Consider the following 11337-nt stretch of genomic DNA (forward strand, 5'->3'; position numbering starts at 1 on the left):
AATAATAAGAAACTGCCCAACCATTCCAACTCTGTAGATTATTCAGTAATCAATTAAGCAAATAATTGTATTAAATGTTTATTGACAAGTTGGTTGGCTTAGGGATCATGAACCCGCCCCCCACCCCAAACCACCTAGTTCTTCAAGTCCTTCCTAATAACTTTCCAGTCTTCTGATTAGTTTATACGTGCTTCAACTGTTTCACCGAATATTTGTTACTCTACAACAATATAGATATCAAGTAACTTTGTTCACCAATGCTTATACAAAATTACATAGCACTTTTTGCCCATGTTAAGATTTGAACCTTGAATCTCCCAATTATTAATTAATAATAATATAATCTCGATACATTATATATATTTAACTTACGTGTCATAAGCTTTTCTTTAGCATTTAAATTTTGTGTTAAATCAAACAGGAATATTATAGTACACCCCTCTTTGGAATCAACTTCTTATTATGAGCCTGTTTGGATGGGCTTATGCCTATAAGCTGTTTGCAGCTTATAAGCTAAAAAAAATAAGTTGGGTAGTCTAACTTGTTTTTTTTTTACTTATAAGCTGTTTTCAGCTTATAAGCTGCTTTAGATAAGCTAAGTCAAATGGGCCCAATTATTTTTTTTTGAGCTTATTTTAATCATAAAATGACTTTAAGCTGGTCAGTCAAACACTCAAAAAAGCTGAAAACAACTTATAAGCAACTTATAAGTCAATTCAAACGGGCTCATAGTTGCTTTAGTTGGGGTGGGGTTTTGAGTTGGTGGGTTCAAAAGGACTTAATAATAAGAAACTGCCCAACCACTCCAACTCTGTCGATTATTCAGTAATCAATTAAGCAAATAATTGTATTAAATGTTTATTGACAAGTTGGTTGGCTTAGGGATCATGAGCCCGCCCCCCACCCCAAACCACCTAGTTCTTCAAGTCCTTCCTAATAACTTCCCAGTCTTCTGATTAGTTTATACGTGTGTCAACTGTTTCACCGAATATTTATTATTCTACAACAATATAGATATCAAGTAACTTTGTTCATCAATGCTTATACAAAATTACATAGCACTTTTTGCCCATGTTAAGATTTGAACCTTGAATCTCCCAATTCTTTAAAGCGTTGTTATGTACATTGGGACACAAAACATAATAATCACCTCTATAGAGAGAATACAAAATGTATAAATCCTCGTAAATTGTATATTCCTTCTTCTCCTGCCCTTTCAAAATAAACAAGACTGACATAGGTGTTTGGCTCGGAATATTTTCCAAAAAGCTCTTCAAAGGTGACTAATTTTTTAATTCATTTTTTGCACGGATTTCCCTTCAAAGACGCTGGTCTTTAATATTAGTCCCTAATTTCTGGGCTTCGCTTAAAAAAGTGATCGAAAATACCCCGAGGTTCTGGGTTTGAACCCTCACTCAATAAAAAAAAAAATCATAAGGCATGGGTTCGCAAAAAGCCTGCCTTATAAGGCAGAATTTGCCAAATTTTGCCATTAAGGCCCAAAAAAAAATTTAAAAAATTTACTCTGCTGGAATTCTACAAAAGTTAGATGGCCTAACTTTTACACGAATAAGCCTAATTTTGCAACGAAACTCTGCCTTGCTAAATTATTATTTTTTTACTGAGCCGGGTTCGAACGCAGAACCTCGGGCTATTTTAGGCAAAAGGCAAAAATTAAAGACCACCCCCCAAATAGAGAGATGCAGAAATTTTAAAACTATTAGAGCACCTTTTAGTAACAAATATATAGACATCTTTGGCAAGTAGCCATAAGATTTACAAACATTTACCGAGACTTGTGTACAGATACATGGCATTAGCATGAAGTTTTCAGAACGGATTTAATCAGTTATTGGTCACACAAAAGAAACATATTCACCCTTTTCCCTTTTAAGTAATGCAAATTATGCTGCAATCTGTTCCTCTTTAAGCTGCCTACACACTGGTATTTCATTGGTATGAAGAGCAACATTTTCATGATGTGACGGCCTCCAAGTTGCAATCTCTTGCTCGGTCAACTGACGACTACTACCATCTTGGGCCCCGCTATGGCTTCTGTTTCTAGCAATGGGAATATCATGGTTGTGTTTCCCTTCATATGTTGTTATGACAGATTTAGGATCTGCTGAAGCCCTCTCAACATGTTTGCGAACATTGCATCCAGGATATGTGCAACGATAATAACTCCTGCAAATCCAACACCGAATGCATTATAGATGTTTATAACACCTTGAGAGCAGGAATAAAGGAAAAAACACAAATTTTAATCACATAAAACAGAAAACATGAAAAACCACACTCGAAAAATTTTAAGAACTAGCCGTTGAACAAGATATTTTGACAGGGTATAGTACTTAACTCTGATGTCCAAAGGTCTTATGGCACTAGTTTTGATCAGATACATATGACAACCCTTCGCCACAAGCTTTAGTATAGAAACTGAAGCATAAAACAACTTCCGGTTTCATCCTGAAATTTTCAATTCAATCTATGTCTCTTGCTGGAGTAATAAGAAACTGCTACAGGACTCCTGGCTTGTGAATACTAAATCATGAATCTAGCTACATCAACACATGTGTAGCTATGGTCCTTATGGTTCATGGAATAACAAGCAAAACAAGAATATACAGAATGGGCATGGAAAAGGAAGAAAAAGTGTTTTTCTTCACAGTTCGATTTCATAGTCTATAGCCAAATCAGCAAAGAACTACCACAGCCTTTCTGTCAATCCATACAGAACAAACATTAACCAAGAGGTCTCAAAATAAATCTCACAAGGCAAGAAGGAAAAAGAAAAAAAGGTCAGCGCAGTGCACGAAGCATCCCGCCATTCACGCTGGGTCCAAGGAAGGACCGCACCCCTAAGGGATGTGATGCAGGGAACCTACTCTGATGCAAGCATCATTTGGTTCATTCTACGGCTAGAACACGTCACCTATAGGTCACACGAAGGCAACTTTAATGTTGCTTCAAGGCTCTCCTTTGCTAGAACGAAAAGAAAAAGAATCCTCAATGCCAGTATTGAATTAATATCATCAAGCTTTTAGACAGTTCCATATCCACAATGGCAGAAGTTATCAAGCGAACTAATCAGACAGGCCTCTCCAAACCGAGGAGGAGAAAATCATAAATTTTTTAAATTAGATACCAAAAATGTACTATTAACTCATTACAACAACAACAACAAGCCCAGTATAATCCCGCCATGTGGGGTCTGGGGAGGGTAGAGTGTACGCAGACCTAACCCCCACCTTGAAAGGTAGGGCGGTTGTTTCCGAAAGACCCTCGGCTCAAGAGAGGAGAAACAAGAGAGGAAAAATAAGACAAAAGGTTAGATAGGACCAAGCATATCGAAAACAATATGAAAGCAAGGAATAACAAAAGCGAGAAAGTCATGATAGAACAGTCCGGAAAGAAAGGAGCATTACCTACTATAGATAACTAAGATAACCAAAGTACAACGGCCCAACAAATATAAGCAGCAATCAAATGCAGAAATCAAATGTCAATAAACAAATGAGCGAAACTACAACTACTATGGTGAAAGGATTAGCCACCTAGCCTTCTATCCTAATCTGAGTCCTCCACAACCTCCTAAGTAAGGTCATGTCCTCGGTGAGCTGAAACTGTGTCAAATCCTGTCTAATCACCTCTCCTCAATACTTCTTCGGCCTCCCTTTGCCTCTCCTGAAACCGTCCATAGCCAACCTCTCACACCTCCGCACTGGGACATCTGTGTCTCTCCTCTTCACATGCCCAAACCATCTCAGTCTCGCTTCCCGCATCTTGTCCTCCACCGATGCCACTCCCACCTTGTCTCGGATATCTTCATTCCTAATTCTATCCCTCCTAATGTGCCCACACATCCACCGCAGCATTCGCATTTCCGCGACTTTCATCTTCTGAACATGAAATTTCTTGACTGGCCAACACTCCGCCCCGTACAATAAGGTCGGTCTAACCACCACTTTGTAGAACTTGCCTTTAAGTTTTGGTGGCACTTTCTTATCACACAGCACTCCGGAGGCGAGCCTCCATTTCATCCACCCTGCACCAATACGATGTGAAACATCGTCGTCGATATCCCCATCTCCCTGTATAATAGACCCAAGATACTTGAAACTTCCTTTCTTTTGAATGGCCTGGGTACCAAGCCTCACTTCCTCGTCAGCCTCACGTGGTAGGCCACTGAACTTGCACTCCAAGTATTTTGTCTTGGTCCTACTCAATTTAAATCCTTTAGACTCCAACGTCTGTCTCCAGCCCTCCAGCTTATCGTTAACTCCGTTGCGAGTCTCGTCAATCAGGACTATGTCTCCAGTACTATTGACTCATTCCATACTAGAAATTATCACAGGAAAATCCTCTTATAACATGGATTCCTATTTTGCACGATACTCCACAATCTAGGCAATTGGCTGAATCCCGTGAAACTATTTCAAAAAAGTTCGTTGGTATCTTGTTTTTATTAGTAAGTTGACTTCAATTCTTAAATAATCATCTTCACTTCTGTTTCAATTAGAATGCAACTGAATTTGAGAGGAGAGTTTCTAAGAGCAACTTGGGACAAACAAAACAATGAAAAGGATACATTGGCAAAAGAAAAGAGAAGCTAAACGGGAACGCCCCTCTTTTGTCCTCTATGAGCCCAGTTTCACAAAATGAGCTATGAAGAGCAAGTAAATTGAAGAACGCCAAGGACCAACTCGGACCTTCTTCCCTTTCTTTTTTGTTTCTTCAATTAAGGTTGCAAAGCTTTAGGAGGCCTCTATTGATGCCAACTCATTTCATTGAGGAAAGTTTTCTAGAGCAGTTTGGGACAAACAAAATAATAAAAGTGAAATCGGCAAAAGAAAAGAGAAGCTAATGTGGACCATCCCTCTTTTGTCGTCTAGCATCCTAGTGTCACACAATGAGCACTGGAGAGTGAAGAACCAGGTAATTTGACGGAGATAAGGATCCAATACGAACCATCCTTTTTTATCTCTCTTTTCTTGTTAAGGTCTAAAGCTAAACTTTACAAGGCTGAAAATATTTTGCTCACACGGAATGAAAGATGACATGTAAATAAGATCAAATTAGAATCCAGGAATTCAATGAAATTGTTTCTATGACCTTTTTTTATCAGTAAAAATTGTTCCTATGACTTCTTCATACATACTACATTTTTTCCTATTCAATCTGTTCTTTTATTGTTATTGAAGAAGAAGAGTCTTCTTACAGCTTAAACCTGCAGGAACAGCGCTCAACAACATCACTCAAATTCACAAGGCACTAGCGAGAGCTTTAGAGCAAGAAGATTTTATGGTACTTAATACCACTTCATCGAAGAATATGACTTGGAAATAGTAGTCGATTCCTAAATTATTTGTTTTGCATTTGTCAAATGCCTAGGAAATATGCAAGTGGAATATCCTGGACAAAGGATAAAAAGCAGGATACAAGTAAACACCGCTGTTTTAGTCAATTAAACAGTGTACCAATCAAGCTGCAAGCAGCAGAGCGACTAACGCATTCTAAAGGTCACAGTTAAAATACATAAGAGTAAGTAGAAGTACCTCGGATGATGATTCCCCTTCACCACTTTCTGCCCATATTTACGCCACTTGAACCCATCATCCAAAATGTCTACTTCACTCCTTGTCTGCACAACAATCTTGGATTCCGATACCGCTTTACTTGATGAAGAAAGAATAGGAGTCTCAACGGTTGTCTTCCTGCATCATGGTAACTTCGATCAGCTACATATTTGTTTCTCTTTACCAAATTACATTTCAAGAGGTTTCTTAACTCAGCAGAAGATGCTGAAAGAACTTACATTCTCTTCACATTTGGTTCATCGTCATGTGCCTTGCCTGTTGCTGTTGCAGTGTCCTCAATTTTGTCACATTCATTTGGAACAGGACGTTCAGATGCCATTTCAGTAGACATCTGTTCAGAATGAGCAAGAAGAGCCCCATTTAAGCCGTTGATTTCTATCTCAGTATGTGCTTCAATTTCAGCGTTAACTTTGGGACAGTCTGAACTATCCTGAGCACAACTGTCTCTTCTGCGTTTGTTTGGTTCAGGGAGTTCATGGTTGTGATGGCCTTTATACGTTATCTCAGTTACGTGACCATCAATGGATCGCTCAACCTTCTTCTTGACAGGACATTTTAGATGTGTGCATTTATAGTAGCTCCGAGGGCATTCACTTGCTTTAACCATCTTCTGCCCATACTTCCTCCAATTGTAACCATCAGAAGCTGGTCTATCGACTGGCTTATCGTCAGATTGAGAAACCTGTGGCAGTTCAACTTTCTTAATCTGTTGGTCTGACGGCGTAGTATCTAGTTGAGGTTGTAAAGAAGATTCTTTTGGGTCAGATGTCCCTAATACTTGTGCTGGTGTCCCTTGCGAGGAGAAATGGCATTCAGCTTGAGTTTGTAAGTAAGATTGGGAAAATGCTGCCTGTGCTGTAACATGTGCTAGGGCCTGCTGGTGTGACATTCCAAAAGGACTCTGCAAGCAAAGATGTGATGAGTTTTATAAATAAACAACAAGATGCCGCTATGATTGATTGATAACTTTGTTTAACCATTATTATTAATAAAATAATCTGGGGTCTAATTCAATCCAAAAGCTGATCATGAAGATGAGGAGACAACAACTCATTTTGTCAACCAATATGGGACACCAGCTCTGTGTCCAAAACTAGACATCTGATGCTTGGACAATATAACAGGAGGTCCAACATTAGGCAACCAAGAACAAGGATGAGTCTGAATCTGATATCATATTCAGAAAATTGATCTTGCACCTAACTCAACCACAAAAACTAGCTCATGAGGCGAGGATTGTCCAAGATCATATAAAGAGGAGACAACAATTCATTTCCTCAAACAATGTGGGACACTTGGAACAATTATAAATAGTCATGAATTCATCATCATTGACAACCACAAAAACTAGCTCATGAGGCGAGGATTGTCCAAGATCATATAAGGAGGAGACAACAATGCATTTCCTCAAACAATGTGGGACACTTGGAACAATTATAAATAGTCATGAATTCATCATCATTGACAACTATGTGTGGATTTAGCCTTCTGGCGATGGGTGCGGGCGCCATGTAAATTGAAAACTTTTTAAAAATATATAGCACTAAGTTAGCACCCTTCATCACATATCGTCATGAAGAGTAGTGGTAAACAGTGGTACTCCGCACCCACTAACATAAAAACTCAATTTGTCCCTTTGATAAATTCTTCGTCACCTATGTGCTGGGTTTACCCTGTGCGCACCCAAAGGGTAGCGGCTGCGGGTTCCCATGTCATCACAAAAAAAAAAAAAAAAAAATCTTCGTCACCTATGTAGGAGTCACACCCGAACCTGTTAGGAATCCAAATTTGTTTTTCCTGTTTGGGTATGAACACCTTATGTTCTTAAACCGATACCCATCTTTCGGCTAACTTAGCCTCCTCCGTCCCTCGGGACTAACAAAGGATAGTACAGGAATATTCACTTGTTGTCCATCGAATACGCCTTTCAGCCTGATCTTAGGCCTTGACTCACCCTCCGTGGACAAACCTTGCAGAGGAACCCTTAGGTTTTATACTAAAATTAATCCTGCAAACTAGCAGCTTCTATTGTACTAAAGGTCAAGTCCCAAACTTGTGTGAACCAAAACAAAAGCTCCAACAGGTGATTTACTAGCTTGTAGCTCACTCATAAGACTCTTGCCGGACTACAGCTTTGACTAAAAAGTTGCAGCACTTCTTCAGTAGTAAATAGTTACTAAGTCCCCGTTTGGCCATGGATAGTTCACTTTTTTCTGGAATATTATTCCGAAAACTGCTTGGAAATAGAATTGTTACTCCCTCAGTCCCAATATGTTCGACACTTTTCACTTTTCAAGAGTCAAACGAGTTGTTCTTTGACCATAATTTTTTCATGTCTTTTAAATATTTTAAATTAATAATTATGGTGACTTATATTACTTTTTACGTTATTTCCAAATATGTAAACTTTATTTGTTAAAAAAATTTAAAGATTCCATGTTCAAACACACGGTCAAAATTAAGAAGTTTGACTCTCGAAAAGCAAACTATTTTCCGGAATTCAACTTGAAGTTGAATCCAAAAAAAATCGGAATTCAAAATACTCAAAAAAGCTGTTTTCACAATTCTCACTCCTAATCACTCACAAAAATCCAAAAACAACTCCAATTTGTATTCATGGCCAAACACAAGTACACAACTCCAACTTCCAAATACCATTTTTACTTTGAAAACAAAAACTACTTTTTTCAAATTTCACAATTTTTATGACTAAACGGACCCTTAAATAAGTTATCACTAATTTCAAGAAACCCCAAAAATCATACTACTTCAAACCTTTTTCAAGAAACAAAAAAGAAATCTTTAATTGTGATTAACTTATGGAAAATGAAGAATGAAGTTGTCTACCTGAAGTGGGGAAAGAAATCCAGGTGAATTAAGCAAACCGGAAGGACTAAAACCAGTAAAGAAAGGGGTAGATTGAGCAACCATTAAACTCATGGGTCTATTCTGTTTATACCCTAAACTCTTTTCTTCTTCATCTTCAGGCAAAGGGATTTGTGATTTTGCTAAAGGAGAAGCCATAGCTCCAGCAAGTAGCTGTGAAAAAGACGGGTACTCCGAATCGGAGAAGGAGGACACAAGTGTCATTGGACCTGGACTGAAAAAGGGCATATTTCCACTATTAAAATATGATTCAAAAGGGGGTCTAGATGGGACTGTTAGTGCTGAAAGTGAAGATGTTGAAATTGATGGAGCTTTGAGTTTCTCCCCCATTCTTGATTGGGGTTTTTCTTGTTATCAGTGAAGACAAAGTTGTTAAGAGGATGATGATGATGTTTTTGTGAAATTTTAAGAGAGAAAAGACAAAAGAATTGAACACTTTATGGTTTGCTGCTGTTGATCTGTTTTGGCTGTTCAGTTTGAAGAATTTTCTTGATTCTTTTGTGTTTCTTGATTTGTATTGGTGTTTATAGATATGTCTCAGGATGTACAGTTGGGTGGAGCAATGAATGATTTGTTTAATTGAAATGCGGGACTTTTGGGTGATTATTGGTTGCAGTTTCTATACGAGAAAAGGTCATATTTGCCCTTGTAGTCTGAAAAAGAAATTATGTTTGGCCTTCGCTATTCTAAATAAGTTTACCAAATGCTAATTTCTGAAACCCAAAATCGCTGTCAAAGAATGTGCTGTAACGGATGACCGCCTCCTTTAATCAGAGGTCTGTGATGTGAATATCAAAAAATCCTTTGTAGAGAGCTTCTTTCGAGCCTTATGTGTGGCGAATTCAGATATAATCGGCCTCCAACTATACACTGAGCGTAAAGAAAAAAACAAAAAACCCCAAAACCATAGCACTTCATTCGGCCCTATGCGGCGTAAATGCGAATATAATCGGGCTCAAATTCAAATACCGGACACCGAATGAAAAAAAACAAGAAACCCCAATATCATATTACTACTTTAAAGCTTTTTCCAGAAACAGAAAAGAAGTCTTTGATTAAGTTGTTTACCTGAAGTGGGGAAAGAAATCCAGGTGAATTAAGCAAACCAGGACCAAAACCAGTAAAGAAAGGGGTGGATTGAGACACCATTAAACTCATGGGTCTATTCTGTTTATACCCTAATCTCTTCTCTTCTTCATTTTCAGCCAAAAGGGTTTGTGGTTTTGCTAAAGGAGAAGCCATAGCACCAGCAAGTAGCTGTGAAAAAGAGGGGTATTCGGAATCGGAGAAAAAGGAGGAGACAAGTGTCATTGGACCTGGACTGAAAAAGGGCATATTTCCACCATTAAAATATGATTCAAAAGGAGCTCTAGGTGGGATTGTTAGTGTTGAAAGTGAAGAAGGTGAAACTGATGGAGCTTTCAATTTTTCCCCCATTTTTTATTTGAAAGTAAAGAATCAACACTTTATGGTTTGTTGTTGATCTGTAACAATTTTCTTGATCCTTTGTGTTTCCGGTTTTGTATTGGTGTTTATAGATATGTCTGAGGCTGTGCAGTGGTGGTGGAGCGATGAATGATTTGTTTAATTGAAATTTGGGACTTTTTATTGGTTACAGCTTTTCTTCTGGCTGTGGTGTTTTGTTGTTTGCAGGTTGTATTTGCCCTGCTGTCCAAAATAAGGTATATTTGTTCTTGCAAGAATGTTTTAATAAATATACCCATGTAGTCATAGTTTAGAATTGTTTACTCCTCGCCCCTCACGCATTAAAACTTCATTTTCAATTCTTAAAAGCCATTATGTGGTAAGCTTTACTAAAAAAAGAGATATTTCTGTATTTAAAAATAATTTTCACTTAAAATTTTTTTTACTCTTAATGAAATAATTTACAATCACACAAATATTTATGACTTATTTTACACCATAAATTTCTAAAAAAAAAATAAATTAATTTCATGTTTAGACAAATTATATCACGTAAATTAGAAGGGAGAGAATACTACTTTAAAACCATTTTCCAGAACAAAAAAACAAATTTTTGAAATGCTGGAGCTTTGGGTTTGGGTTTTTCACCCATTCTTGATTGGGGTTTTTTCTTGCTATCAGTGAAGACAAAGTTGTTAAGAGGATGATGATGTTTTTGTGAAATTTGAACACTTTATGGTTTGCTGTTTATGTGTTGATGTTCAATTTGAAGAATTTCTCGATTCTTTTGTGTTTCTTGTTTGGTATTGCTGTTTATAGATGTGCCTGAGGATGTACAGTGGTGGTGGAGCAATGAATGATGTGTATATATAATTGAAATTTGGGACTTTTGGGTTATTATTGTTACAGCTTTTCCTTATCTTGTCTTATAGTAGCATGTTTGAGGCCAATTTTTTTTTTTTTTATACTTATTTAAAAAAGTGAGTTGCTCATCAAGTTTTGGGAGAAAATAGAATTTTGGAAAGTAGTAGCAGCTGTTTTTTAAAAGATAAAAAAATAGTTTTTTCCAAAAATAATTTTGAGAAAAATATATTTAGATATAATTTTTAAAAGTTTGACAAAATACTAATTATTATTCAGAAGACTTTTAAATTAATTGGTCAAATGCAAACTGTTTCTCATCAAAAATATTTTTTTAAATCTGATTTTAGATGTTTGGTCAAACAAGTTATTGGTTTGACTAGGCACAAAATTTAGAGAATAAAAAGATATTTTGAATCTCTCTAAATTAAAGGCGTGTATAACGTATAAATGTATTTTGAGATGAAAGTGTACAACTTATCAGTTGTTAAGAGGATGATGATAACTTTGTGAAATTTTTTAACAGAAAAGACAAAAGAATCAACACTTTCTGTTGATTTGTTGC

General features: G+C 37.1%; 1 protein-coding gene across 2 annotated transcripts; it reads right to left on the reverse strand.

The window, feature by feature from the left end:
• Nucleotides 1-1730: 1730 nt before the first annotated feature.
• On the reverse strand, nucleotides 1731-10217 carry LOC132616567 (probable WRKY transcription factor 4). Of its 2 annotated transcripts, none has more exons than XM_060331066.1 (4): nucleotides 9555-10217; nucleotides 5819-6501; nucleotides 5559-5717; nucleotides 1731-2187 (listed from the first exon to the last, which is right to left on the reverse strand). In XM_060331066.1, exons 1-4 carry the CDS (start codon nucleotides 9921-9923, stop codon nucleotides 1905-1907), a joined length of 1494 nt encoding a protein of 497 aa, XP_060187049.1. In that variant the 5' UTR covers nucleotides 9924-10217; the 3' UTR covers nucleotides 1731-1904. The 2 variants fall into 2 exon arrangements, with proteins under 2 accessions (XP_060187049.1, XP_060187048.1); XM_060331065.1 differs by lacking the exon at nucleotides 9555-10217 and adding an exon at nucleotides 8448-9157.
• Nucleotides 10218-11337: the final 1120 nt, after the last annotated feature.

The sequence above is a fragment of the Lycium barbarum genome, chromosome 11, assembly GCF_019175385.1.
Source record: "Lycium barbarum isolate Lr01 chromosome 11, ASM1917538v2, whole genome shotgun sequence".
NCBI classification, from domain to species: Eukaryota; Viridiplantae; Streptophyta; class Magnoliopsida; order Solanales; family Solanaceae; genus Lycium; species Lycium barbarum.

Coding starts and splice junctions, on each gene's coding strand:
- LOC132616567 (XM_060331066.1), bottom strand. CDS start 9,923: ATGGGGGAAAAATTGAAAGCTCCATCAGTTTCACCTTCTTCACTTTCA. Junction 5,718..5,818: donor GAACCAAATGTGAAGAGAAT/GTAAGTTCTTTC, acceptor ACCATGATGCAG/GAAGACAACCGTTGAGACTC. Junction 2,188..5,558: donor AAGGGGAATCATCATCCGAG/GTACTTCTACTT, acceptor TTGGATTTGCAG/GAGTTATTATCGTTGCACAT.